This window comes from Aspergillus alliaceus, assembly GCF_009176365.1.
Source record: "Aspergillus alliaceus strain CBS 536.65 unplaced genomic scaffold BDW43scaffold_43, whole genome shotgun sequence".
In the NCBI taxonomy this organism is placed as follows: domain Eukaryota; kingdom Fungi; phylum Ascomycota; class Eurotiomycetes; order Eurotiales; family Aspergillaceae; genus Aspergillus; species Aspergillus alliaceus.
In genome coordinates this window covers 866-27,089 of record NW_022474726.1, presented here as the reverse complement: position 1 = coordinate 27,089, position 26,224 = coordinate 866, and the positions used below count along the sequence as shown (strand labels likewise).

Here is a 26,224-nt window from a genome sequence, read left to right as displayed (position 1 = left end):
AAATTGTCCGAGGGAATTCCCCAAAACCCCAACTCCGCTCGAAATGACTGCGACTCCCAACCTCACGGGGAAGAAGGTTAACGTCCTGGTTTACACCGGTATGCCACAAACTCCCATGAACGTTATCCCTCATGTCCTAATAAATCTCTACTTCTACCCAGGAAATGGAACCACCCTTGAATCCGTCCGCCACTGTCTCTACACGCTCCGCCGCCTTCTCGCCCCCCACTATGCCGTGATCCCCGTCAGCGCCGACATGCTCATCAAAGAGCCCTGGACCTTCACCTGCGCCCTACTAGTGATTCCCGGAGGGGCCGATCTAGGATACTGCCGAGCCCTGAACGGTGCCGGGAATCAGAGAATCAAACACTTCGTCCGCAGAGGTGGTGCCTACCTCGGTTTCTGTGCGGGGGGTTACTACGGCAGTAAACGGTGCGAATTCGAGGTCGGCGACAAGACATACGAGGTGGTCGGGGATCGGGAACTGGCCTTTTTCCCGGGTATCTGTCGGGGAGGTGCATTCTCTGGTTTTGCCTATCATAGTGAGGCCGGCGCGCGGGCACCGGAATTGAAGGTCTCCAAGGAGGTTTTGAATGCGGGCGTCGTGCCAGAGCGCTTTCGGTCATACTACAATGGTGGTGGTGTATTTTTTGATGCAGCCTCATATGCAGATCAGGGGGTCGAAGTGCTTGCCAACTATACGGAGGAGCTCAACGTTGACCCGGGATCCAGTGCGGCGGCCGTCGTCTACTGTAAAGTGGGCGAGGGAGCGGCGGTCTTGACGGGACCACATCCGGAGTATGTTTCCTAGCGGCGAATGTGGGAGATCGGAAACTAATGTGTCTAGATTCGCTGCGGTGAACCTCGATAAGCAGGCCGGGGGCCCTGGGTACGGCAAATTGGTGGACGCCTTGGCTGCGGATGACAGGGCGCGGACGGACTTTTTGAAAGCCTGTTTGGCTAAGTTGGGGCTCCAGGTCTCTCAAAACACTACGACTGTGCCGTCTCTTTCCTCATTGCATATGTCTTCCTTAGATCCAGCCGATACTTCCTCTATTCTATCGTCACTGCAGGAACTCATTACCACTGATGGCGAGGGCCAGTTCCTCAAGGATGAAAACGATACGTTCCGCATCGAAAAGCCCGAAGCATGGAGTATGGACTCGCTCCAGAAAGCCCTTCCAGATGAGTCGAAAGACGACTCCGGTAAGGGGGGAGATGGTATCGTCGATTACAATGCGATCGTAAAGCACGTGGTGGTCCACGAGGACCTGCCATCGTCGAAGATTACCCCTTACTTCAACCACCATGCATTTTATTCCAATCTGCGGCAATATCAATCCCAAATGAGGGAGGGCGCGTCGGAGTTTGGCTCGAGCATTCTCTACGGGGAAGTTGTCACAAGCACCAACACCATCCTAGAAAAGTAAGTCCTCCGTCCCACACTATCCTCACCATGCCTAACCAGGTTAGAAACCCTAAGCTCCTTCGCAAACTCCCGCACGGCTTCACCGCGACCGCTACTACCCAGGTCGCCGGCAGAGGCCGAGGCTCCAACGTCTGGGTGTCCCCCGCTGGCTCCCTCATCCTCTCCACCGTCGTCCGCCATCCAATGGAGAAATTCCAATCCGCGCCGGTTGTCTTCATCCAATACCTGGCCGCCATGGCGGTGGTGCAAGGTATCAAGAGCTACGACAAGGGCTTCGAGGAGATGCCTGTCAAGATGAAATGGCCGAATGACGTTTGTAAGTTTATAAGGATCCCTGGATGCCGTTCCAGGCTAATTGAGTAGATGCTTTGGATCCGGAAAGCGCAGAGAAGGGGCGTTATACAAAGATCACCGGTATCCTGATCAATTCGCAGTATTCATCAGGCGAATATATCTCCGTAGTCGGCATCGGCATCAACGCGACCAACGCGTCGCCCACCACGTCTCTTAACGCACTCGCCGCTCACTTCCTCAAGAATAAAACAGCGCCCTTTACTCTCGAAAAGCTCCTGGCGCGTATCTTGACCACATTCGAGGAGCTCTACACTCGATTCCTGCGGACGGGCTTCGATAAGCAGTTTGAGGAGATGTATTACCGTGACTGGCTGCATATGCACCAAACTGTCACGTTGGAAGAGGAAGGCGGTGCCCGGGCCCGGATCAAGGGCATCACTCGAGACTATGGACTGTTGCTGGCGGAGGAACTAGGATGGGACGACCGGCCGACCGGCCGGGTATGGCAGTTGCAAACTGACAGCAACAGTTTCGACTTTCTCCGCGGATTGGTGCGGCGTAAGGTGTAGCCGCGGGCCTCGGAGGGGGTATACTAGATTAACGATAGACGTCAGCTCGATAAGAACAGGATATGAAGAGATGATTGCTATATTTGTCCCAGGCTGAGTCAAGCAAGCGCCAAGGAGGCTTGGCTGCCCTAAGACAAGGCTGAGCGGGAAAGTGTGGATCCAGTCGGTTATTTCTCTGGCTCTCCCAGCCCCGTCAACATGACTTGTCAACACTCCAACTGGAGAAGGAAATTCAATGAAAATCGTGGCCCGTAGTATAGAATAATGGTAGCTATAGAATATCGTCATACGCAATGCAACGGCTTGCATGAAGTGGGCGCAGTCAGAGTGACATGGACCCTTTGCATGCTTCGAATTTCCTCGACCAACGCAATTGTTAGGGTTTCGCCGATCCTGTGCCGTGATCATCAGGCACCAGGATTACTATTTATTAGTCGCTGTGTCCCTTTCGCTGCTCGTTAACTTTTCAACTTCTCTCACATTCCATCTTACTCATCGCTCTATCTTCACCCAATCCACATACTTATTCTTGTCAAAATGTTCGGCTTCTCTCTGTTCAAGTCTTCCAAGGAGGAGGAGGCTCCCAAGGAGCCCACCTGGAACCCCAACACCCTCACCATGGAGCAGCCCACGAGCCCTGCGGCTCCCAACCAGCAGCAGGTCGTTACCGAGCAGCCTGTACGTGACATCTTTTCTTTGGCTTCTATCATTATCGTCTCACCCTCTTCCTCTTCCTCTTTATCCGTCTGTCCCCTTGTACAACCTGACTAATACTCAAATCGAACAGGCCAATCAGGAACAGATGCAAATGAGCTTGCGTGGCGGTGGAAACGGCGGCGGCATCTGCTGTGGAATGTACGTGACCTTATCATATTCCCCAATCACATTGAACCTGTCAACACACCCCCTTCCATTAGTGGGATGAAAAGCTGACATAGTTGGATACAGTTGCGCCGGCCTCGCTTGCTTCGAGTGCTGTGAGATCTGCTGTTAAACGGTCGCATCCTTCTGGAACATGAAGAGGCATCTCTCCACGACCTCCTCGTCTCCATGTTGAAGATACCCCGAGTTACTGCTTCTGTAGACTCGCCATGTTGAATGTTAATGCTAGATATGGATTAGATGTGACGTGAGATGGTCTTATCGCATAATGACATTGTGGAACCTGTGTCTATGAACTCTGTATATACTCTAGGCGTGATAGGTGGTCCCGTGCATACATAATCGTCGTCCTGCGTCTTGGCACTGCGACGGTAGCATCACTATTGGCCCGTAAAAGGTTTTCCAGTCGTCACCTTGCATATTCGCCCATTGGAGTTTATGCTGCATGACGCTGGATAGCAAGTTTTATGCTGGGATGACATAATACGATGGCGGTACGGCCGAATGCCTCAGGATCAATTGAGTCCGCCAGTAAGGTAAGGCCATCACCTACATGACCGTCTGTGGCTGGCCTAGGGTGCATTCGCTAGACATTAATACATGCATCATGATCCACACTAATGTATCGGATTTCACTCCTCATGTTTCGGTCTTTGCTGCAAATGTATCGGACCCCGATCAGTCCCACACCGACTACCTACGGAACCGCGGCCTTTGCCGACACTTCCCCCCAGTTCTCCATCAAGCCAAGATGGATCAGCGTCTCGTCATCCCCAAAGTGGGTTATAGCTTCACAGCGTCACCTATCAGGACGAGCGACGTTGTGAAGGGTGGGTTAGGGACACCCGTGCTCATTAGGCGATAGCTGCAGCTCGATATGGAATGCCCTTGTCTAGTATGCAGCAATGGAGGGGGCGACACAACCTTCAACCGGTATCACTCGTCCATCCAGTACTCTAGACCAGTCTTCTTCTCCGCTTTAAACGTATTACCCTCGGTGATCGAGCTTCTTCCGAGGTATACTCCGAGCGACCTGGACAGCTAAATATCGCTGCATATCCTTTGCAATGTCCGCCGCATCCCGCCGTATTTGGGCCCAAAACGATCAGGTAGAACCATCATGAGCCCTCTTCTCATTCTTGCGGCCCTCGCGGTCGCCCTTCGTCTTCTCTGGTCTGTCTTCACGAGGCTTCATCATGCTCAGAAAGCACGCAAGTGGCACTGCGGGGCCATCCCCTCCTACCCAGGCGACATATTCGGCATCAACACGCTGAAGGAAGTTCTGCGCGCCGACAAGGAGAAACTCATCCCCGTGCTGTCTCAACAGCGCGTTGAGACGATGACTGCTCGCGAGGGAAGATATGTCACGACCTTCAGGTTCCGCCAGGTGGGCCGAGAGAGCATCTTCACCTCCGACCCGAAGAACATGCAAGCCATCCTAGCCACGCAATTCAAGGATTTTGAGCTCGGGACCAATCGAAGGGAAACCCTGCATTCGCTTTTGGGGTCTGGCATCGTAAGTGCACCGTTCATGCTCAGTACGGGTTCAAATGAATAGTATATTAACGCAAATTCAGTTCACAACGGACGGCGAAGCGTGGTCCCGGTCCAGAGCCCTTCTCCGCCCTCAATTCACGCGTGACCAGATCAGCAACCTCGACCTCGAAGAACGCCACGTTCAGAGCGCCATGGCCGGCATGCCCGCCGATCCCACCACCAAATGGACACCGGAAATTGACATCCAATCCATCTTCTTCCGTCTGACCATCGACACCGCCACGGAATTCCTCTTCGGCGAAAGCGTCGAAAGCCAAGCCGCTGCCCTCAGCGGCGGCAAGATTATCGAAGACAGATTCCCCCAGTGCTTCGACCGCGCCCAATGGTACGCCTCGCAACGCTCGCGCTTCGAAAAGCTCTACTGGATAGTGAACAACAAAGAAAGCCGCGAAGTCGAGAGCTTCGTACACGCCTACGTCGACCGTTTCGTCACCGCCGCCCTCAACAACCCGCAACCCCACGACAAAGAGAAGGGAAACTACGTCTTCCTCTACGGCCTCGCAGCCGCAACCAGGGACCCCATCGAACTCCGCTCCCAGCTCCTCAACATCCTCCTCGCAGGCCGCGACACAACTGCCTCCCTCCTCAGCTGGTCCGTCCTCCTCCTCGCCCGCCACCCGGCCATCTTCCACAAGCTCCGTAATACCATCCTCGAAGACTTCGGCCCCTACAACAACCCCCGCAACATCACCTTCACATCCCTCAAATCCTGCCGCTACCTCCAATCCTTCCTCAACGAAGTCCTCCGCCTCTACCCCATCGTCCCGGGCAACCGCCGCATGGCAGCAAAGGACACCACCCTCCCCCGCGGCGGTGGTCCCGACGGCTCTGAGCCAGTATACGTCCGAAAAGGCCAAAGCGTAGCCTACAGCGTATTCGTCACCCACCGACGGAAGGATATCTGGGGCGCCGACGCGGACGTGTTCAATCCGGATCGCTGGACTGATCTAAAGGTTGGATGGGAGTATTTACCGTTTAATGGGGGTCCGAGGATCTGTATCGGGCAGCAGTTTGCGCTTACGGAGACAGGCTATGTGCTTGTTAGGCTTTTGCAGAGGTTTGAGAGTATTGTTGATGCTAGACCCGATCGGGAGATTCGGTTTGGACTTACGCTTACGAGTGCGCCGGCGGAGAATGTCATTGTTAGGATGAAGGAGGGGATTTAGTTGGTTTTTTTTTTTTTGGTCTTCGAGTTTCTATATACGGGTTTGTGGGTGGTTGGGGTAGGTTCACATATGGGGAGGACATGGATGGGCCCAGATTGCAAATTCGTTGAAGCTGTTTTGCTTACGTATAAATTGGTTTGGTCATATATTAGCTGATTATAACTATAAATGGCCAGTAAGACTCAAGACAACGGATAGTTTATATTCATATCTACCACGTCCATTATCTACCGTCTACACTGACTCATTGGGTTTTTCTATGTTGGTGTTTATTTATCTAGGAACTCGTACTTTGGTCTCAGAGGTCGTGCTTAAACCAGCTATGGGACTCGGGAGACCTACATTCTCTCGCTTTCCGGTTTTGGCCCTCCACGTTTCTCTCCCCCTTCCCTCCGGGGAATCCAGACCCTCTCTTGACTTGGATTTTATACCCTCGCCTCGAGACAGTGTTTGTGGACAAACCTCAGAATAGTGTAAACAGATGAGACGAACTGTGCCGGCTACAGGCGTCGGGTGGAGTACTGTGGTGACTGGATATAGGTTTGTTCAGATTATAATAACGTTTACTCTACATCATGTTGCCCGACAAAGTATAAGCAGTGCATACGGCAATCGTAAGACATTATGTGGTTCCCTTTCCCTCTAAAAGCTGCGGGCATCGGTAGGAGGAAATTGCAGGTATGGCTATTCGCTGTACACTACGGAGTTTTGTTTAAATATATGTCGGATGACTTTATTCTTCCCAAGAGCTCTACTTAGATTGACCGGTAATATATACTCTGAAGTGAAGAATTTGATCAAAACAATATCAACTCACCACCTCACCGCTGCTCCCATCTAGACGCACTGGTGGTAGTACGGGTTCTGCTTGACGCACTTGTATCCGCTCGCGCAGGTGGTGGGACCGGTGTAGTTGATTCCACCGCACTGCTCGTAGTGGGCAGCGACGCTAGCGGAGCTGCTGGGGGCCGCGGTCGACCGGCTGGCTGTCACGGTGACGGTGGTACGGTATCCACAGCTACCAGAAGTCGATAGAGTCGTCGGAGTGCCGGTGGTGGACACGCTGACGGTGGTGCTGGCACCACCACTGGAAGAGTCAGATGTTGGATGGGGAGCTTGGTGAGAAGGGGTGGGTGTTGCGACGGGCTCCGATTTGGAAGTGGTGGAGGGGGTTTCAACAGCGCTGGTAGTAGCAGAGGATTCAACTTCACTAGTGGTAGTCGAAACAATAGGAGAGATGGAGGTGCTGGCGGCGGCGGTTGAGGATGGGGTTGCAGTAGCCGAGGAGCTAGGGCTGGAGCCAGTGCCATTGACGAAATACTTCTTCAAGATAGGAAGGTATGTCGAATAGGCAGTTCCACTTTCCGGCTCCATGCTGTACATATAAGAACCCCACCAGGGGCCAGCAGACCACCATTCAGCGCCCATCCAGACGTCGGAGTTGTCCGACATGTAAGAGAGGAGGCCTTCGACGGCTTGCTCACACTGGCTGTTAACACCGCCGGCAAATTCACCCAGGAAACCCTTCTTGTTGTTGGTCTTCAGCCACTCTGTAGCAGTCTGCAGTCTCTCCTTGCCGATGGTCGAGCTGGCACAAGATTCAGAGGTACCAGATCCATCCGAGTCGAGATACTGGTGCATCTCATAAACGACCTTGTCTTCTGGGTCGGTCAGCCCCTTGAGGTTGTCGTTGGTGTTCGCCCACTTCCAGGCACCCGAGTACGAGTTGCCTTCAACAAAGATGTATTGTGTCTTAGCTCCGGCCGCGCGAATACCGTCAATTGCAGCCTGGTTCAGACTGAGGACGAGAGACTGCTCCATGTCGTGGTACTCGTTGTCTGCACATGTTAGGACCTGTACCTGTTGAGTAAAGTAGGGACAGCGCCTTACTGGTATCGAAGATGACCTTCTCGTTAGACGCGAATTCTCCAGCGACGGTCTTCCAGAAAGCTTGGAAGTCGGATGTAGAAGAGATGATACTTCCAGAGCTGCGCAGTTCGTTAGCCGCATATTTTCTGAGACGATAAACTAACATGGATGGTCTTACTATCTGCCGTAGTTGTGGGGGTCCAGGACAGCATAAGCACCGCTGTCAGTGACGGCCTGTACGGTCTGCAAAAGTATCAGCATAGACTTCCCAAGTCCACATCGATAATATCAAAACATACCGATTTCAGGTCCTTCAAGTAAGTCGCATCCGGGGTTCCAGTCATCTTACTGGGCACCAGACGCTCCATGAGGAAGGGAATACGGAAGACGTTCATTCCATCGTTCCTGAGAGTCTGTATCTTGGAGGTATCGGGCCAGGTGTAGTCGGTGCCAAGGGTTCCTGGGATGCTGGATCCAAATTCAGCGCCAGATTCGCTAACGCCGAACCCTAAGCTCATTTGTTAGATCTGGTTAGTTCTGAGCAAAATACGAGACATACAAGTGAATCCCGAGCCACGCTTTTTGATGTCACGTGTAGGGTACGCATGCACCAGGCTTGCAGCGCTTGCTGCCACAATCAAATTGCCGATTCTCATTGTGAATGAATGTATGCCGAACTTGTCGGGGAATTAGAGAATGACTGAAAGAGCGAAGAAATGGAAGACAGAATGAATGAATGAATGAATGACAAGAACCAGTCTTGAGTTTGGATTGCTAGGGAGGAGTCAGAGGGTGCTCTGGGTTATACATCTTTATATTGCTTCGGCATATGGAAGACCGTTGTCCGGTGATTCCGCCAGTCTCCACAGTAATCTCAGCCAGAAGTCCTATTGAATATCTGAGACAGCTAATCTGTGGACTGATTCAGGATCCATTCTCACAGTATGGACGTTTCCCAAGATGGAACACATCCCCGAAGACCCCGTGGCACGATCAAGTTGTTGCCTGGTTAATGATATGAAGAGGCGTTCGGTCCAGTCACTAGTTTGTGGTGGCTTTAATCTAATTCAGGTGGATCACGGTATGGATCACGCTTGAGGAACCATTAAGAGAACCACGACGGTACTAGTATAAGTCAGAGTGACCCAAATAAATCACGGCGCCATTTCCGATCATCTATGAAGCACAGGTTGTGGGGCCGGCGGAAATGAATGAAGCTGCTGCGGCAATAATTGATTACTTAGGGCACGCCTAACCATCTGTAATCAGGATCAGACAAATCGATCCAATTGACGGAGAACTGATTATATGATTATTCTCTCAATTCTTCGCTCCGTCGGCTAAATTCAGGCAAATTGCAGATCCAACTTCGTGGGACTGGCCACATGATGAGCAAAATATGTGATTAGGATGAAACACGAGAGGCTTCGCAGATTGGTGGAGGAACCTCGACAAATCCGTTGTGGGTGCTCGGCAAGTTCCTTAACGACGAACGTTGAAAAAGTCCGCGATTAGTGAAAGTCTTAGCGAAGCTTGTTTGATGAAACTGAAACAGTATGAACGGCGGATAGACCATCAAACGCCGGGACTATCGAATTAAAAGTGACCCCCGTGAGACATTTGCCCCGGTCTTTGAAACTACGTCAGATATAAAAGGGGTTTGAGCGCTGCGCGGATTTAGAAATTTCTGTCTTAGTGAGTTAACTGTGGGTAATTACTTGTAGGCTCGTCAAATCTTGCTTACATTAATGTAAAAGCTCATGTGTATGCATGAATATGGTCGAAGGGGAAGAGCCAGGGGTCGAATAAAATGATGGCGAGCAACCAAGTTTGTAGGAGAATTGCAAAGGACGGAAAGTGGTTTTAAATCGCCGACGTTGCGTGATTCGACATGCACCTGATCTATCTGGCATGAGTAAGGGCAGCCACGTGCAAAGGAACCTCACGTTAGGGGGGAACAATAGTACTTTAGGGTTAATGCCATTCCTTCAATCAATACGGAGTAATTATTCTTCTGATTATGGCTACAATGACAAACTTCGCTGTGCAATTACGCATACTCAAGAGTGCAGAGAGGAGCTAAGCCGGGCATCTTTTCAATGGTGCTGTGTACAAGAATGAAATCATCTCGTCCGAAGAAAACAAGACCGCCAAATGCAAATCGTGACTCGACATGATTATTGGGCGACTTGGAACTCGTATGATCGGTCCCCTTTGCCAAGGGGAACGGCGTTCACCTCATCGTCATAAAGGGTGCGCTCGAAATACCTCACCCGTCCAACATGACTTACCAGGATGACAGTCTGTTTCTGCGTGCCGTACGCGCCATGCAGGTATGACTGGTCCAGCTCATCGCCCTGCTTGGCACCAGTTGTCACTTTCTCCTCGACACATGCTGCGGCTACGCCCTCGGCTGGCTTCGCAGGACCACCTTTAGCACCAAGCACAGGGATGAAAATACTCTTTCTAAAATGTGGTAGGTAGTCTTCCGCTGTTGCGTCTTCCGAAAGCTCAGGCAGTGTGTTCCTGCTCAACAACCCGAGTAGTCTATCAATCAGACCATCTTCATCTTCTCCCGCGTCAACGTGTTCTTGGATAGCTTCAATCATCAGCTTCTCGCCATCAATAATCTTTGGCCAGGAGCGGTCATCAAAATGCGTGTTGCTGAGCCCCACAGTCTGGCCTTGTTCGGTTGCCAGCCAGGTAACCTGGTCCATATTGGAAGAGCGGTTTGAAATTACAGCCAGTGGCTCATTGACATAGCCGCACACCAGACTAAACCCACCGACATTCCTCACCATGGGGCTTGCTACCATGCTCTGCGCGAAGTCCCGCGTGGACTGTCTAGGTTCAGGGGCCTCCGTAAGCCAGCCGTTCACGATAGCACCCCGGCTTTGTGTCCCCGTCGCTTTCTCAGTTGTATCTTCTCGATAATTTGTCAACACCGCAATCTTTCCTTCCTTCGTAATTCCCATCCATGTTCCGTGTGTTGCTCGCGCCAGGTCTCGTCCGCCTAATATATTGGACTCCGGTTCGGGCCACCAATCAGCCGGAGAGGTTGGTCGACGGAGATATTCCTGGGCACTGTTAGTTCACGGCATATCAGGTGCACACGCGGAGGATAGTCCAATCGCATACATCCCTATTGTCGATAATAATAAGGGAATAGGACGGGTGAGCTGTAGAGATTAGTGCAATACACATCGTGGAGTCGTTAATCTCAGTTCAAGTGCTTTCAAGTTTGGGTAGCACCGCTGGTGGGTTTGAGCTTCTAACCTCAAGCCTCTAGCCTGGAGATATGTTGATCCCTTAATATGCTATATGCTATATTAGGGGTATGGAAGGTGAATTAAAAAAAAAGACATAAACTCAATCAAATCAACCAACTCGGCAGTGTTTTCTGGGAAGACAGCACGAGATCTATAGACTAGAAGTCATCGGGCAGACAACACTGCCGGCAGATACTCTTCACCGCCTGTCGTATCTCCGTCATCGGCCCACCTCTTCTGCCTAAAATAGGATTATTTCACGTGACAACTTTTGTGGCTGATGACTCAGCGTCGGTGGTTTGAAATAACCACAAGGTCTACTTGAGAGATGCAAGGTACACAACTGACACTTTTGTGTGCTATCGATAACGACCTGAAGTATTCCCAATATTTTGGGCGATAAGACACGTAGAACGACGTAGCCTGGCTTGGAGACGTAGCCATGATGACTGAGGATATTGGCAGGCCTGGGTAATGTTAACCCACTGACAGGTTCAGCAATTGTTTGAACAGCAACCACGTTGCGGTCGACTAACACTTTTTCTCTCAAATACTTCTCTTCAACTCTATATATATTGGAGTACAGTCAACATTTGAAGCTAAACCTGTGACGTCAACCACTGTGATTCGCTCCCTCTGGGGCATTGGCCCCGGAAACGGTAGGGTTGCCCTAATGGTTCAGCTCCAATCTGCTAAACTTGTATAAGTAATAGTGGATGGATCATAGTAGGGCTGCGGAGCTTCCTTAAGGCAACCATTCTCCCATCTTGCCTTCTTCTTTCTCTCCCCTGACCTTTTCTCCTTCAGATTCCTAACCACTCTCCTCTCTCTCTTATTGCCATTGCGGCTGGCCGCTTTTTGTTCCGTTTTCAGCTGGTCGCGTGAAGCTTCACCGATCACATTTGTTTGCCCCGCAAGAGGCTTCACTGACCGCCAAGATTCCATCAACTTTTCTTGTCTCACTTCTTTAGGCCACGTTTGAGGGTTTTCAAGAAAAACTGAAATATTTTCAGGCCATCCACGATGTTCGGAATCATTGCGGATCTGTTGTCGTAAGTAGTGTGAATCCTATCTCCGGCAATCCCGGAGCTGTTACTCGAGGTCGCTCGAGTATTCTCTGTCCGCTCCTCTGGAATGCTAACGGGATTCTGTCTTAGCTCGGTCGTTACGATCCTTTTCCCGATCTTCGCTTCTTTCAAAGCCCTCCGCTCGTCTCATCCCTCTCAGTTGGCGCCATGGCTGATGTACTGGGTGGTCCTGTCGGCCATCTTAATGGCTGAGTCCTGGACGGTTTGGATTCTGGGATGGTATGTCTCGCGGATCGAAAGTCAAAAGCAAGATACGAGTCGCTAACATGACCCATACAGGATTCCATTCTATAGCTGGATCCGTCTTTTCTTCTTTTCCTACCTCGTCCTTCCCCAGACCCAGGGCGCCCAGATTCTATACCAGACTTACGTTGATCCGTTCTTGGCCCAACACGAGCGAGCGATCGAGGAGTTTATCGGTCGCTCTCATGAGCGTGCCAAGGCTCTGGGGCTCCAGTACTTTTACCAGGCGCTGGATTGGATACGCGAAAACGTCTTTCACCTGCCCGCTCAACAGGCTGCAGCTGCGCCGCCTCCGGCAACGGGCCCGGCTGCGTACGCTCAGTCTCTTCTTTCTCGTTTCAACATCCCTACCGCTGCGGGAGGCAATGCAAGCGCCCCATCTCAGGGTACCGACTGGCTGTCGGCCATTGGCTCTGCCGTGTCCTCCATGGCCTCCACGGGCAAAACCCCCGAGGCCCGTGCGGAGGAACTCTCGGCCAGCGGCTCCTTCTTGCCCCGTGAAGTGGCCAGTATGTCCCGTGATGACAAAGCCAAGTACCTCGCGAACCAGCGGGACATGTTGGAAGTGATGCGCAACGCGTTGGCGAAAGAGGAGCAAAACCTGCACGGACGGGATGACGATCTCGCGTATGGCTCCTCCCTGAGGAAGAACCGTAGCGACAACTCGTTTGACCATATCCAACCCGAGGATATTCGTGATCGGTCTCCGGCAGGAGCAGGTCAGCCCAACTGGGCTTCTGGGGTAGACTTTGCGGCGCGCGCAGCGGAGGAACATGCTCGCTCCCGCGGCTCCCATTGAACGCTCTTGTTCTCTTTCGGCCTTTTTTTTTTTTTTGTCTTTCTTTCTCGCCTTCGTCTTTCTCTCCCCAAAAAATGGAATGAATGCTCATATGCAAGATAGACAGTCACAGCAATTAGAAGGGAAATCTAACTGGTTGAGTAAATCGTTGTCTGACTGCGGATTCGCCTTGCCGCAGTCAATCAGCCATCTACGCTGGCGAGTAGGCGCGTATGCAGTAAAACAACAGCCTTGCCATTTCCATCTGCCCCTTCCTTCCCCCACTAGATCTCTCATTCATAAAGCAAACCTGCAGGAAGTTCCTCTTTCAACACAGTCCGCTTCCCAGTAGTAAACTCTTCGCATCGTGATCGCGGAGCTCTTTCGAAAACCATGGAACGCCTCCGGCAAATCGCAGCGCATTTCAATCTGTCCGGACTTCCCACCGCGCCCATTGTCACCATCTCCAAGGCATGCTTCAGCCATGTGAGGGAACAAGTGACTCAGGTGGACTTGTCCAACGCTCTGAACCGCACCGTGCAATACGTTTCCGAGAATCCTAAAACCGCTCTCTGGAACGGGGTGCAGGTCACGGCCGTTCTCTGCCCCGGCATGATCACTGTGCCCATTCTGAGCCAAGCTGGATTTACAAGCCTAGGGCCAGCTGCTGGTTAGATTCTTTTTCTTTCGTCCTTCGTTTCTATTTCTCCGGCTACGTCCTTTTCTTACAGATGACAACCCTTGCTGACACTTTATGGGATAGAATCGGCAGCTTCATGGGCACAGCCAAAGATGGGGTCTGTCGTTGGACGAGGAATCTTTGCGTATGTCCAAAGCGCTGGGATGGGTGGGTATGGACGCCCTGTCGTTGAGGGTGTGGCTAGAGTAGTGATTCTGATGCCACGGGCAGCTGGCCGGACGTGGAGGTACTTTCGGGGATAGTATCATTATTCTTCTGAGTGAGTGCTAGTGCTTCTCTGCTGAAGAGATAGTTATTTGGCATATTGCATAGAGTGAATTGAGTGTGTTGTCGCACGTAAAGAAGGACAGTTTCTACAACAATGAGCTGGAATGGTTGCAGTCACGGACGGACAATACATACATATATATATATATATATATATATACTTATTCTTCGTCATGAATCACCACTACTGATATCAATCCCAATAAAAAGCGTCCAGTAGTTACCGCAGGGATTGACTAAGGTTTTTCATTTTGCAATGCCAGATATGAATTGCGTTGATGAACAAGCTTTGGTCCACAGTGTCAATATCAGAGTATCAGTGCTCTCATCGGCTATAAACAAAGTAAAATATTCGGTCTGCGGTATCAACTAGAATGGAAGGGTGGCTGCCCAAAGCACCCATAAATTCAATTGATCCTTGCAGGAACGTGAAAATAAGTCCCTAGAACTTGCTTTTCCAGTCCGCTATTCTTTTTTTTATTTTTTATATTTTTTATGTTTTTTTTTTTTTTTTTTAAAAAAAAATTTCTTATTGATCATAAGTCGGTGAAGTGTGCGAGTTGTAGACTCCGGGTTACAATACTTCTCACTAGTGGTTTGATGGCTGTGGCCGTGGCAAGGGTGCCTGAGGTGTCTCCCATATCAATTGAAGGAATGATTTCCACATGATGCGGCTCCACTCCGACCGAGGTGGTTGGGCGCTTGAGCCAATCATTCAGTAAGCTTGGTTAATCCAAAGAAGCAAAAGAGGAGAGAATTCGTCCTTGACTGGTTGAACAAAGGTGAGGTGAATGGATTGAATGGTGCAAAAGAGTGAGGGTGTGGCGGCTTCTTGTCCGCCTCAACCCGACCGTGCTCCCGATCGGGTAATCAGCCTGGTGTATCGATACTATTCCGCGGTATTGTGGCTGGTATTTTTTTTTGTTTGTTGGATATTGGGATATAATTTTCCGTATGACGGATTATAATTATAATTATATAACTATTATGATCGTTATTATTGATTACTGATAGTGCTTGTCTTTTTTGAGACTAATATCATATAATTTATTGGTGCGCAGGGAAATGTTGCGTTGTTTACTTGTTGGTTTTGGTTTTCCGCACAATATTTTTTTTATTTGGACATTAGCTCGTTTCCACTCTAAGCTGTGAAAAAAAAAGAGCACAGGAAAAGAAGAGAAGGAAAGGCAAAAAATAAAAGGGAAAAAAGGAAAAAAGGAAAAAAGGAGCCACCGAAATCTCCTCCCAACTTCTTTTTTTTGTATTTCCCCCTCTTTAGGAATTATTATTCTTTTTCCCTTTTTTTTCCCTCCTACCCCAGGATTCCTCGTCGTTTCTCCCACGACGTTTTCTTTTTTCCTTCTCTCTCTTTATCATCGATAATCCTTTTTGTCGGTGGTTCTTCCCGAGATATTAATCTCTCTCTCTCTCTTTTTTTTCTTCTTTTATTTTTATTATCCATATTCCGTGGGATAATAAAATTAGAAAAAAAGAAAAGCAAGTTTGATGTGGGAACAGTGAGCGTCTGTAGTAACACGCTTTGACATCACCCACACACTACTATCAAAACCCCTTCCCGCTTATCTTTAAAACTTTTTTTCCTCTTTCTTCCCTTTTTTTTCCCTTTCCTCAAATCAAAAGCGCTTTCTTTCAACAACGCATTTCTCCCCACCTGTCTAATGAGCTCGATCCCTCCAAAGTCAGGCCTTCAACCTCAAGGACAGAGCACCTCTAACCAGGCCGCCTCCTCTCACACCACTCCTACGCCTTCTGCCTCCCAGCCGGCGTCCAAGTCCTACGCCAGCGCCACCAAAAAGTCCGCGACGGACTCATCCGCCGCTCCCGTCACCGTGGGCGGCTCATCGCAACATGGGAAGTCGACCTCAGTATCTCCTGTGAGCGGCAAACCCATGCAGCAGTCTCAGACTCCCGGCGTTACCATCGTCAATGGCGCCCCGGCTCCGGCCTCTTCGCAAGGCGATCACTCCCGCAAGCCTTCCGTGACCATCACCTCCGCTGGCACCTCTGGCTACATCCCCAACGGGGGCCCGAATAGTCGTCCCAATAGCTTGCAGTTTGGTTTTGCGGCCAACCAGCCGACCTCGCCCCATATGGGTAACCCAGCCGCGCTGGCCAACCAGCCGCAGCCCGGTTTGGGTGTCAACCCCAGTGTGAACCCCCGTGTCACGTCGCCTCAGACTTCACCTTCGCCGATTCCTCAGCCCGCTTCGAGCGGTGGCCGGCCACCGCCGTCGTCATACCAGGCTCAAGGCAACGTTCCCAACTTTGGCAGTTTCGGTGATGCAGGTGATAACGTAAGTACTCCTCCTAGATTTCATCTATTTTTGTCTATCTTCCTCTCCCCACCTACTTTCAAATGTTTCACATATGGCGTGGAAAGAGGATGTGTGTTGGAAAAAAAAAAACACAAATTCGTTGTATGCAAGTTGAACTTTAAAAATTTTGGGCGATATACACTCGATCTATTTTTCTCTTGGCATACCTGGAAACTTTCGGGATTAATAATAATCATCCCACTAGCAGATTCGCCCGTCTCAAGCCCCCCTTGGTCCCGGACCGCAGTCCACACATCTGCGCCGTGAATCGTCCCAGTCGACACACAGCGACATGAGTAACCATATGGGCAGTGGCCCCGGTCGTGGTGGTTATCACCAAGGTGGCCGTGGTCGCGGATACTCGCAGTCGAATTATCAGGGCCAGATGGCTTACTCGCCTGGTCCTAATTTCCGCACTCCTAACCAGCCCCGGGGTGGTCCGAACATGAACCCCCCATACCATGCTCCAAACCAAGGACGCCCGATGCCTCCTTTCCCCAACTCGCCTCAAGCCAACCGTAGCCCGGCGTTGGCCACGGCGCACCCTGCGACGCCGCAGATGAGCTCCGTCCCTATGGGACCGCCCCAGCACTACGGCGGCTATCCCCCACACATGGCACCCCAATCTGTGAGGACCCATTCTTATAACAGACCCCCTCGTCGTGGCCCCTTTCCAAAACGGAAGCCAGGTCCCCGAATCTTACCTTCCCCCAGATCCCTAAATTCCCATCCCTCTATTCCTCTGCCTCCGCCCAACCTGGCGCCGGAGAGTGGACAGTTTGAACATTATCTAACGTTGATGAAATCTAACCAGGGCCCCTACTTCGACCCCAACTATGCCTACTACCAACAATATCCGATGCAGCAGTTCATGCCTGCTCCGTCCTCCCCTCAACCGCGCCCCGGCATGCCCTACACCCCTCAGCCCCCGTATATGCAAGGCCAGTACGCGCCCCAGCAGCCGCCCCAGGCCACCGCGCTGTCTCGCTCGCCATCCCAGGTGTCCAATGACCGACCCGGCTCCAGCTTGGGGCACGGCCAGACACCGGCCGGCCCTCCGGCCTCGGGCCATACCCACACGGCTTCTAGACCTTCCAACAGCCCGGCTCCGGGCATGACAAGCTTTGTCATTCCCTCTAGCAAGAAGAGCGCGATCGTGATCAAAGATCCTGGCAGTGGTGCGGTGAAGACGTTCGAGAAGACCCCGGCTTCCCCCGCTCGCGCGACCCCGTCGCCGGTCAAGGTTGCCACTCCCACCGCTACGCCGCCCCCTCGCAGCAGCAGTGGTGCTGACCACACTCGAGCCGACTCCAAGTCGGTTAAGACGGATGAGGAAAAGAAGAAGGAGCTGAAGGATGCTGTGCGCCAGAAGATCGAGCAGGATGAGGCTGACGCGCGTCGCAAGAAGGAAGAGGAGGAAGCGGCCCGCAAGAAGGAAGAAGAGGAGACCGCCCGCAAACAGAAGGAAGAGGAGGAAGCGGCCCGCAAGAAGGAAGAAGAGGAGACCGCCCGCAAACAGAAGGAAGAGGAGGAAGCCGCGCAAAAGAAGGCTGCCGATGAAGAGGCTGCGCGCAAGGCTCTGGAGGATCTGAGTCTGAAGGACAAGGCCGAGGAGGCTAAGCCGGCTGACTCGACTCCTGCTCCGGCCGACGACGATGACATTGATTACGATGCCATCGAACGGGAAATGGCCGAACTCGAGGCCAAGGAAGCCGCCGCGGAAGCCGCCTACTACGCGAAGAAGCAAGCCGAGAAGGAAGAGAAGGAGCGCAAGGAGAAGGAGGAGCGCGAAGCCTACGAGGCCAACATGAAGAAGGCTGAGGCTGAGGCCGAGGCTTTGGAAGAAGCCCGGATGAAGAAGCGGGCGGCGGGTGAGCAAGAAGACTCGTCGAACAAGGACCTGTTCTCTTCGCTCAAGAAGGGCGGATGGGCCCCTGAAACCCCCGTCGAGAGTGGAACCGCCACTCCTACCTCCGATGCGTCGATGGGTCCTCCCGCGAAGCCCGCCAGTGCTGGCAAGCGCGAGAAGCCTGCTGCGCTCAAGTTGGAGACCAGCAAGGCCGTTGAGCCTCCTCAGCCGAGCGCCGCCATGAAGGCCCTTCACTCCGCTCGTTTGATCGAAGACTTAAGCCAGGTTTCCTACCCCGACTCCATTGTGTCCCCCAGCCCTGCTTTGAATGCCAACGCCCCCGCCGATCGCAAGTTCCACTACAACAAGGAATTCTTGCTTCAGTTCCAGAACGTCTTCAAGGAGAAGCCATCTGTTGATTGGGATGCCCGTGTACGTGAGACGGTGGGTGATAATGACTCCTCTCGCCCCCAGTCCGCCCGCACACCGATGATGGGTGGCCGCAACAGTTCACGTGGCGGAATTTCCCAGGGATTCCAGATGGGCAATTTCGGCCAACCTGCATCTCGCCACAGTCTGCCCCCCAACAGCACCTCCGAGCAGCGCTTTGCTCTTGCGAACGCTGCTCGCACCGCTTCGATGAACAACCCGTTCGGTTCGTTCGCACGCGGACCCATGCCGATGGGTTCGCCCGCCCTCAGCCGCACCAATTCTGCCAACCCCATGATGCCAGGATCCCCTCGCCCGGGTTCCAGCAACCGTTCGGGCACGCGCACCGGCAGCAAGCGCGAGAAGCATCAAGGCAAGAAGGACGAGGACATGGCCAAGTCGATGCCTCTGACCGCCGGAAAGGAGGTCCAGGCTCTCCAGGTTTCAACCACTGGCTGGAAGCCCCGCAGTATCGTCCAGGGTGCTCAGGCTGCCGCCCCTGCTGGTTATCTGGCTCCGGATGTGGTACAGCGCAAGGTTAAGGCTGCTTTGAACAAGATGACCCCCGAGAACTTCGACCGTATTGCTGGCCAGATCTTGGACATTGTCTCTCAGTCCAAGGACGAGTCGGACGGACGCACTTTGCGTCAAGTCATCCAATTGACCTTCGAGAAGGCGACTGACGAGGCTCACTGGGCGTCGATCTATGCCAAGTTCTGCAAGCGTATGCTTGAAAGCATGAGTCCGGAGATCAAGGACGAGAACATCCGCGACAAGACCGGCAATGTGGTTGTTGGTGGTAGTCTGTTCCGCAAGTACCTTCTCAACCGTTGTCAAGAGGAGTTCGAACGTGGCTGGAAGGTCAACCTTCCTCCTAAGCCCGAGGGGGAAACGGAGGAGGCTGCCATGATGTCGGACGAGTACTACAAGGCTGCTGCTGCCAAGCGCCGCGGACTGGGTCTCGTCAAGTTCATCGGTGAACTGTACAAGCTGGGCATGTTGACTGAGCGTATCATGCATGAGTGTTTGAAGAAGCTGGTTGACTACGAGGGCGTTCCTGACGAGGCTGAGGTCGAAAGCTTGACTAGTCTGTTGCGTACCATCGGTGCCAGTCTTGACTCCTCCGAGAAGGGCCACACCTTCATGGACGTCTACTTCCAGCGCATCAACAACATGGTCCAGATCAACGGTTTGCCTAGCCGACTTAGGTTCATGCTCATGGTATGTTTTCAGACTCGCATTCATGATGGGCTTCCATATCTAACATCCCACCCTCATTTTAGGACATCATTGATTTGCGTGCTGCCAAGTGGAAGTCCAAGGATGCCGACAAGGGTCCTAAGACTATTCAACAGATCAGAGAAGAGGTTTGTGCATCTCAGCAAGCATCCTATGTGCTATATCTTTCTAACCGTCATTGCAGGCTGCCCGTGCCCAGCAAGAGGCTGAGATGGAACGTGCCCGCCAGCAGGCTTCTCGGGGTGGGCGTTCCAACGTGGGTCGCGGCGATGCTCGTAGCTATTCGGGCTATGGCAACCAGGCTCCTCCCCCCGATTATGCCTCCAGCAAGGTCGGAAGCGACGACCTCCGTCGTCTGCGTACGACTCGTAACACCAGCCAGCCCATGTCCTTTGGTCCTTCCAGCATGCTGGGCTCTCGCAGCAGCAGCGGTCGCAAGACCCTTGGCCCTGGTGGCAACCTGGTTCGCGGCAGTGATGACAGCGCTGCTAGCAGCCGGACTGGAACCCCTCCTGCTGGCAAGAAGGAAGACAAGGAGGCTGCGTCGTCGATCAACGCGTTCAGGTAAGCCTCGAATCTTAAAGAATCATCTATCGTTGAATCTCTCTGACACTTGAACAGTGCTCTTGCTGCCTTGGAAGACCGTGACAACATGGCTACCTCCCCCCCATCGAACCCTACCTCTCCCTTGCTAACCAAGTTGCAACCCGCCGTTGAGCGCCGACCATCCAAGACTCCTTCGAAGGAGGGCGAGGAAGCATCATAGACTCTCTGACAATGATAATGAAAATTATTCCTTTTCTTCTGGAAAGATTTCCCTACTTACTTTTTTCTCTTTTCTCTCTTTGAACCTTATGTCGTGTCGTTCATGTCACATGCTCATTCCTCCTAATCTTCTCGTCCATGATTTCGGTACTCGGTTGCTCATACTTTCTTCCATTCCCATCCATTGATTGGAAGAGGGAGGCATTCCCGACGTTATAATGTACAATGAATGTTGTGTCTCAAAAGCGAAATGCCATAATGAAGGTGGGACCTTTGAAAAATCTAGCGAGATAGGTTGGTTTGCAGGGATGTCTGATATGTCTTTTTTTCTTCCTTGTTCTTCTCATGTCCTTTGCATTTTCAATACCCGGAGTTGCTTCAGCAGTTTTCCGTCCCGGACAAGTGTCAATTGCGACGTTTGACCCAACCAGGACAAGAATTTCTCACGGCTACTGGCTTGTCTCGCGAAGACAAAACCACAATGCCCATGTCTGCTTCTTCTTTCTCCCTTTGTATGCATTGCATCTACACTGGTTTGGTGTGTGTGCTGGCGATGTCTGCTTCATCTGCTATGATATGTCTTTCTGAAACCCTTTTGCTAGACAAAATCTTCGTTAGAAAAAGTTTCCCTCGTTTCATTTTTTTCCCTTCTCTCCCTTGTCTCCATGCCCCCCACCCCAACCTCCAGGATACGATGTCTCCAGTTCGTGAGTGTGTTACGTCGCTCTCGATCGATCGATGGTCATGACATCCCGACTGAAGTCAACCATCTATTATTGGGTTTGGGTTTGGGTTCTGTCTGTGTAATTTATTTAGGGCTTGAAGGCTTAGCCTTTTCTTTTTCTTTGTTAGCTGGTTACTCGTACCGTACTCTTTACCTGTAGGAATCTTGTTCGTTTAAGAATATTCGGGTATTTTTAATTGTTTCTTTCTTTATAATAGTAATAAGTAGTACTTGCTGGTATATTTAATGTACATATATAGTTGGATACTGATTCACTAATATCCACTTCATAGTCTGTATGTATGGATGTATGGATTTACTTATTGAAAAGTATTTATGTATATGTAGCTGAATGAACCTAGCTAGCTAGCAACCTGGAAGAAATCCTATAGCCCTGTTTAGGCAGGTATATCTGGTCGTTGGAATGGAAGTTATCTTGATCCTGGTGTGGGGGGTTTTTGGGTGTACAGCCCAGTCTGTTTGGTTGATGGATAGGTTGAACTGAATTATAGAAACACAATTTATATTGCTTCGTTGTCTATACTATATTAGTGTTCTTGGGGATTCTTGGAAATATTTGGATTGTTATGTTTGGTTCTAGTGTATGTGGATATTATATATATTTTTTGGAGTTTGATGGAGTCAAGGAAATATATGTTCATCAGTTCTCATTTACTAGGTATAAAAGTTTGAGTCAATAACTTGATATGATTATTAGATGGTATTCATGCACTGTCTATCATGCATAGATATGTGACCTGCTTGGCTATCTTTGTGCTAATGCCTGTATAATTGTAATGTGATTGTAGTCATTCAAGAAACCGGAAATTCAGCGGTGACGGTTTGAACTCATTGCTCGGCGGCTTGCGCCTGCTTCTGTGCGCTGGTGTGCTGTGTTCTGAGAGCTAGTTTGACCTCTGTATCTAGGTGTAGTAGATATCGTGTTGTTAAGATCGATGGCTGAAAGGGAGGTGATATACACGTGTCTGTGCTGTGCTGCCGATAGTGGTGCTGGTAAGCGCACTGTCTCTGAAGGGTGTTGCTTCCCTCTGATGCTGTGGTAGTCATGAAATTCTACGTATTTGTGATTAATGGTGTGATGAAGTTGTAGTTTTGTTGACTGGTATGATATGATTTACTCGTCGGAAACCGGAGCTAGTGCTCTTGTCCGTACGAACGTTGCCGTGGTAGACTGTAGCAACTTGCTAGAGCTGTCTCGAGTAGGCTCACTGGCCCCTTGTTCCATTCTCTGTCAGGTCCTCAGTAACAATGACCGGAATGTTCACCTTTGAACTGCCTGGTCGTGGTGTGCTTTGATTCGAATTGGTGAGCTCGGACTCATCCGTTGATGACGCATCAACTTCCTTAGATTCTAGGGATGCTACGTCAGGCGAGCCCTCAGGTGCATTCTTGGTCCGCGAGCCAGGCTCGTCGTCCGTTATGCTTTCACTTTCAGTGCTCTCTGGGCTGCCTGCCGCTGGACTTGGGCTGATATCCGGGGAACCTCCACTGGGTGATGGCGACTCATGATCGTCGTGGCTAACACTGCTCCTCTCGGACATGGAGAGAGAACTGCGCGAATTGGCGTATGATTGAGGCAGACCGAGAGCCGCGGCCACAGCAGCCTCCTCATCGGGAAGTTTGGAGATATGACTGTCCGTGCTCGAACTCGCATCGAATATGTTGCTTCCACGCCGCTCGCTCATCTCCAGAATTTGATTATAACCGCGTCGGGTAGGATCCGCAAGGCGCTTCTTCTTCTTCTTTTCCCGTTTGGTCGAGGGACGGACGACGATTACGGGAATTGGCGATTGCTGCAAGCAGTATTTCGAGATGGACCCCGGTAGTAAACCCTGCATGCCGCTTAAGTTACGGCCCCGGGTGCCAACAATAAGGACTGACGGCTCGTAGATCCGGATCTGGTGATGCCAGCTTAGTTCAACTGTCCGGAAACTGGCAGAGTAAACATACCATGCGCTGAATGATATCCTGGGCCTTTCCCACGGCCAATTCCAATACTAAGCTGATTGCCTTTTCATCCTGGGTGTTCTTCTGGATCACCTGCTCAAATAGCTTTTCTGCCTCTTGCCGGTATTTCCCCTCCTCGATCGCGGCATCGCTTGCGATTGTCGAATCTTTTTCCACAGCCCGAAGGCAAACAATCTCGTCGCCATCATCCACTAGTTCGTCAATCAGCCACTCCAAGGCAAAATCGGAATAATCATTCTGATCCGTGCCACACAGAAAAGTTCGGCTGCGCCTGGTACACTGATACCCTTTATGTTTATAGTTGAGAGTCAAGGAGAAGTCCGCCGCATCAGGGTTATCGAACGTATTGAATGAAACACCTCTTTCATAGGTCCTAGATAAAGATGAAACGTCAGTACGGCAAGCAGAAGCAGAGATGTAATCTGCATGGTTTACAGGAATCAGCTTACCGAGGCGGTGGAGGCGAAGGGCCTCTTCCAGCAGCCTTTTGTTCCTTTTCTAGAACTTCTTGTTGGGAAAGTCGTCCGCCGGCGGTGCTCGTGGAGCGACGGTGCCCTTGTGGCTCGGTCGCGCCAAAGTTGAATTGGATGGACTTGCGGCGAGTACTATCGGCATTGGATAAGATGCGTGAGTGTTGGGATGGGAGTTCGGAAACGTTGGACATGCGCTCCTCGCTATCGAGGGAGCTTTTGGGGGTGGATGTCATGATGTGGCGTCGGGTTCAATGGCGCTTCGACTGGTCAGCGTCTTGATGGAAATGCACAGTGTTTGTTCTTCTTCCCGGTTAGCTGTCCGATCGACGCAAGGTACTGACTGACTTGCAACGTCGTAAATTCCTGTCCGGAGTCGAGATAGAGATCAGCTCACAGCGCAGCCACCGTGAAGCTCCTGAAGTGCTGCCAGTGGAGAGATGTGGAGGACGCAGGGCATGATTTACGATGGGACAGGCTGGAGCGCCCTTGAATCGGGGGGGACTAGGTTCACCTTGTGAGAGGAACCCTTTGCACAGCGAACAGGAAAAAGAAATATCACGCCGTTTGTTGAAGGAGTATGAATGGATGGAGCTTACGAGTAGTTTCCGGATGCAGCAGGGGAAGCCACGGGAGGAGGGGCCAAGGCGGTGAGGGAGCCTGTCACGTTCCCTGGACATGTGAGTTGATTGTGCCCTGAGTGTTTATTACTATTACTAGGATTATTACTACGCAGATTAGATAGGGAATGTCGAGTATATCATAAACTTCTCGTGATGTATGATGAGCTGATGATTATGTAGGATATTACTAGGTACTAACGTAATCGGTAAGCGAGCGACGCATGTAAGCGGGTGACGCGCCATCCGTGTTTTCAACGCGCCTTATTTTCTTAGGCAATTAAAACATCAACCATACCACCGAAAATGCCTAAATCATCAAAATCACGCGGTGAGCAGGAAGGCAGGGTTCTACTTGCTATATCAGCTATAAAAAATCATGAATTCAGTAGTGTTAGGAAGGCAGCTGAGGTATTTAATATACCTGAACCTACACTACGCAGGCGTTTGAAGGGAGTCTCTTTTAGGGGCGAAATTCGTGCCAATAGTCATAAATTGACTACTAGTGAAGAGGAATCGCTTAAACAATGGATTCTATCCCTAGATAAGCGTGGAGTACCTCCTCGGCCTGCACACGTACGAGAAATGGCCAATATCCTGCTTTCAAAGCGTGATACCACTTCTCCCCCTACTACTGTAGGGGAGAAATGGGTATACAACTTTACCAGGCGTACATCTGAGCTCAAAACCTGCTTTGCACGTCGCTACAACTACCAACGTGCTAAAGTAGAGGATCCTAAGGTCCTAGGTGCTTGGTTTGAGCAGGTAAATGAGGCTATTCAGAAGTACGGCATAGCTTCAAGTGATATATACAATTTCGATGAAACGGGATTTGCAATGGGCCTAATAGCTGCGGCTAAAGTTGTTACCAGGTCTGATGTGCCAGGCAAGCCATTTTTATTGCAGCCAGGGAACCGGGAATGGGTTACTGCCATAGAATGTATTAGTTCTAATGGATGGGCTCTACCTCCCTGCATCATTTTTAAAGGCAAGGTGCATATGGAGGCCTGGTACGAGAATGACAAGGTTCCTTCTAATTGGAGGATCGAGGTCAGTCCTAATGGCTGGACAAGCAATGAGATTGGCCTACGTTGGCTGCAGAATCATTTTATACCTCTTACTGCCGGCCGATCTGTGGGAAAATACCGTTTACTTATTCTAGATGGCCACGATAGTCATCTAACGCCTCGATTTGATCAGATCTGCGCAGAAAATGATATTATATCAATGTATATGCCTGCACATGCTTCTCATAAGCTTCAGCCACTTGATGTTACTGTTTTCTCGCCTTTAAAACGCGCGTATGGAGGTCTAGTTGAATCTAAGATGCGCTGCGGGCTAAATCATATTGATAAGCTTGATTTCCTGGAGGCATATTCTGAGGCCCATACAGAGGCCTTTACCAGCAGCAATATTTATAGTGCTTTTAGAGCTACTGGCCTAGTTCCTCTGTCTCCCGAGCGCGTTCTATCTCAGCTGACAGTTCAGCTTAAGACCCCTACACCTCCGGGTAGTAGACCTAGCAGTCAAGGCAGCTCAGCGCCTAAAACGCCTCATACAGTTAAGCAGCTGAAGAAGTCAGAATCTAGCTTTAAAAAGCTGCTTAAAAATCGATATCACAGTCCTGATTCACCTATTAAAGCTGGCCTAAATCAAATGATTAAAGGCGCTGAACAAGCTATACATAATGCG

The 26,224-nt window shown here is 51.0% G+C and overlaps 9 protein-coding genes across 9 annotated transcripts; 6 read left to right on the top strand and 3 right to left on the bottom strand.

Annotated features, from left to right (window-relative positions):
• Positions 1 to 43: 43 nt before the first annotated feature.
• BDW43DRAFT_302443 (biotin--[acetyl-CoA-carboxylase] ligase BPL1) lies at positions 44 to 2,292 on the top strand (the record flags this gene model as incomplete). The annotated part of the gene is made up of 5 exons (XM_032045235.1): positions 44 to 98; positions 162 to 798; positions 848 to 1,426; positions 1,474 to 1,745; positions 1,793 to 2,292. 5 exons carry the CDS (start codon positions 44 to 46, stop codon positions 2,290 to 2,292), a joined length of 2,043 nt encoding a protein of 680 aa, XP_031897168.1.
• Positions 2,293 to 2,829: 537 nt separating this feature from the next.
• BDW43DRAFT_314021 (uncharacterized protein) lies at positions 2,830 to 3,286 on the top strand (the record flags this gene model as incomplete). Its single annotated transcript, XM_032047713.1, has 3 exons — positions 2,830 to 2,970; positions 3,080 to 3,147; positions 3,241 to 3,286. 3 exons carry the CDS (start codon positions 2,830 to 2,832, stop codon positions 3,284 to 3,286), a joined length of 255 nt encoding a protein of 84 aa, XP_031897167.1.
• Positions 3,287 to 4,167: 881 nt separating this feature from the next.
• BDW43DRAFT_165708 (cytochrome P450) lies at positions 4,168 to 6,027 on the top strand. The gene is made up of 2 exons (XM_032038662.1): positions 4,168 to 4,690; positions 4,752 to 6,027. Exons 1-2 carry the CDS (start codon positions 4,295 to 4,297, stop codon positions 5,895 to 5,897), a joined length of 1,542 nt encoding a protein of 513 aa, XP_031897166.1. The 5' UTR covers positions 4,168 to 4,294; the 3' UTR covers positions 5,898 to 6,027.
• A 653-nt stretch (positions 6,028 to 6,680) lies between these two features.
• On the bottom strand, positions 6,681 to 8,856 carry egl3 (putative extracellular endoglucanase/cellulase). The gene is made up of 5 exons (XM_032038663.1): positions 8,326 to 8,856; positions 8,066 to 8,274; positions 7,945 to 8,009; positions 7,788 to 7,885; positions 6,681 to 7,735 (listed from the first exon to the last, which is right to left on the bottom strand). Exons 1-5 carry the CDS (start codon positions 8,420 to 8,422, stop codon positions 6,735 to 6,737), a joined length of 1,470 nt encoding a protein of 489 aa, XP_031897165.1. The 5' UTR covers positions 8,423 to 8,856; the 3' UTR covers positions 6,681 to 6,734.
• Positions 8,857 to 9,803: 947 nt separating this feature from the next.
• BDW43DRAFT_165674 (NRDE family protein) lies at positions 9,804 to 11,202 on the bottom strand. The gene is made up of 2 exons (XM_032038661.1): positions 10,905 to 11,202; positions 9,804 to 10,843 (listed from the first exon to the last, which is right to left on the bottom strand). Exons 1-2 carry the CDS (start codon positions 10,968 to 10,970, stop codon positions 9,944 to 9,946), a joined length of 966 nt encoding a protein of 321 aa, XP_031897164.1. The 5' UTR covers positions 10,971 to 11,202; the 3' UTR covers positions 9,804 to 9,943.
• A 567-nt stretch (positions 11,203 to 11,769) lies between these two features.
• Positions 11,770 to 13,351, top strand: BDW43DRAFT_165664 (HVA22/TB2/DP1 family protein). The gene is made up of 3 exons (XM_032038660.1): positions 11,770 to 12,087; positions 12,193 to 12,342; positions 12,403 to 13,351. The coding sequence occupies exons 1-3, from the start codon at positions 12,059 to 12,061 to the stop codon at positions 13,163 to 13,165; spliced, it is 942 nt and encodes a 313-aa protein (XP_031897163.1). The 5' UTR covers positions 11,770 to 12,058; the 3' UTR covers positions 13,166 to 13,351.
• On the top strand, positions 13,188 to 14,319 carry BDW43DRAFT_285707 (uncharacterized protein). Its single transcript, XM_032042967.1, has 2 exons — positions 13,188 to 13,814; positions 13,908 to 14,319. The coding sequence occupies exons 1-2, from the start codon at positions 13,538 to 13,540 to the stop codon at positions 14,084 to 14,086; spliced, it is 456 nt and encodes a 151-aa protein (XP_031897162.1). The 5' UTR covers positions 13,188 to 13,537; the 3' UTR covers positions 14,087 to 14,319.
• Positions 14,320 to 15,790: 1,471 nt separating this feature from the next.
• On the top strand, positions 15,791 to 20,730 carry BDW43DRAFT_314015 (putative eukaryotic translation initiation factor subunit eIF-4F; the record flags this gene model as incomplete). The annotated part of the gene is made up of 5 exons (XM_032047712.1): positions 15,791 to 16,426; positions 16,653 to 19,946; positions 20,009 to 20,092; positions 20,149 to 20,528; positions 20,586 to 20,730. The coding sequence occupies 5 exons, from the start codon at positions 15,791 to 15,793 to the stop codon at positions 20,728 to 20,730; spliced, it is 4,539 nt and encodes a 1,512-aa protein (XP_031897161.1).
• A 1,411-nt stretch (positions 20,731 to 22,141) lies between these two features.
• Positions 22,142 to 24,651, bottom strand: BDW43DRAFT_285685 (universal stress protein). The gene is made up of 3 exons (XM_032042966.1): positions 23,892 to 24,651; positions 23,425 to 23,815; positions 22,142 to 23,372 (listed from the first exon to the last, which is right to left on the bottom strand). Exons 1-3 carry the CDS (start codon positions 24,146 to 24,148, stop codon positions 22,680 to 22,682), a joined length of 1,341 nt encoding a protein of 446 aa, XP_031897160.1. The 5' UTR covers positions 24,149 to 24,651; the 3' UTR covers positions 22,142 to 22,679.
• Between the last annotated feature and the right edge of the window lie 1,573 nt (positions 24,652 to 26,224).

What these genes read in the sequence shown, in the direction of transcription:
- BDW43DRAFT_165708 (XM_032038662.1), top strand. Translation starts at nt 4,295, where the DNA reads ATGAGCCCTCTTCTCATTCTTGCGGCCCTCGCGGTCGCCCTTCGTCTT. An exon ending in CGCTTTTGGGGTCTGGCATC is followed by an intron (nt 4,691 to 4,751) that starts GTAAGTGCACCG and finishes ACGCAAATTCAG; the next exon opens with TTCACAACGGACGGCGAAGC.
- egl3 (XM_032038663.1), bottom strand. Translation starts at nt 8,422, where the DNA reads ATGAGAATCGGCAATTTGATTGTGGCAGCAAGCGCTGCAAGCCTGGTG. An exon ending in CCCCACAACTACGGCAGATA is followed by an intron (nt 7,886 to 7,944) that starts GTAAGACCATCC and finishes CGAACTGCGCAG; the next exon opens with CTCTGGAAGTATCATCTCTT. An exon ending in GAAGGTCATCTTCGATACCA is followed by an intron (nt 7,736 to 7,787) that starts GTAAGGCGCTGT and finishes TAACATGTGCAG; the next exon opens with ACAACGAGTACCACGACATG.
- BDW43DRAFT_165674 (XM_032038661.1), bottom strand. Translation starts at nt 10,970, where the DNA reads ATGTGTATTGCACTAATCTCTACAGCTCACCCGTCCTATTCCCTTATT. An exon ending in TTATTATCGACAATAGGGAT is followed by an intron (nt 10,844 to 10,904) that starts GTATGCGATTGG and finishes AACAGTGCCCAG; the next exon opens with GAATATCTCCGTCGACCAAC.
- BDW43DRAFT_165664 (XM_032038660.1), top strand. Translation starts at nt 12,059, where the DNA reads ATGTTCGGAATCATTGCGGATCTGTTGTC. An exon ending in ATCATTGCGGATCTGTTGTC is followed by an intron (nt 12,088 to 12,192) that starts GTAAGTAGTGTG and finishes ATTCTGTCTTAG; the next exon opens with CTCGGTCGTTACGATCCTTT. An exon ending in ACGGTTTGGATTCTGGGATG is followed by an intron (nt 12,343 to 12,402) that starts GTATGTCTCGCG and finishes TGACCCATACAG; the next exon opens with GATTCCATTCTATAGCTGGA.
- BDW43DRAFT_285707 (XM_032042967.1), top strand. Translation starts at nt 13,538, where the DNA reads ATGGAACGCCTCCGGCAAATCGCAGCGCATTTCAATCTGTCCGGACTT. An exon ending in AAGCCTAGGGCCAGCTGCTG is followed by an intron (nt 13,815 to 13,907) that starts GTTAGATTCTTT and finishes TTTATGGGATAG; the next exon opens with AATCGGCAGCTTCATGGGCA.
- BDW43DRAFT_285685 (XM_032042966.1), bottom strand. Translation starts at nt 24,148, where the DNA reads ATGACATCCACCCCCAAAAGCTCCCTCGATAGCGAGGAGCGCATGTCC. An exon ending in CCTTCGCCTCCACCGCCTCG is followed by an intron (nt 23,816 to 23,891) that starts GTAAGCTGATTC and finishes ATCTTTATCTAG; the next exon opens with GACCTATGAAAGAGGTGTTT. An exon ending in AGGATATCATTCAGCGCATG is followed by an intron (nt 23,373 to 23,424) that starts GTATGTTTACTC and finishes TGGCATCACCAG; the next exon opens with ATCCGGATCTACGAGCCGTC.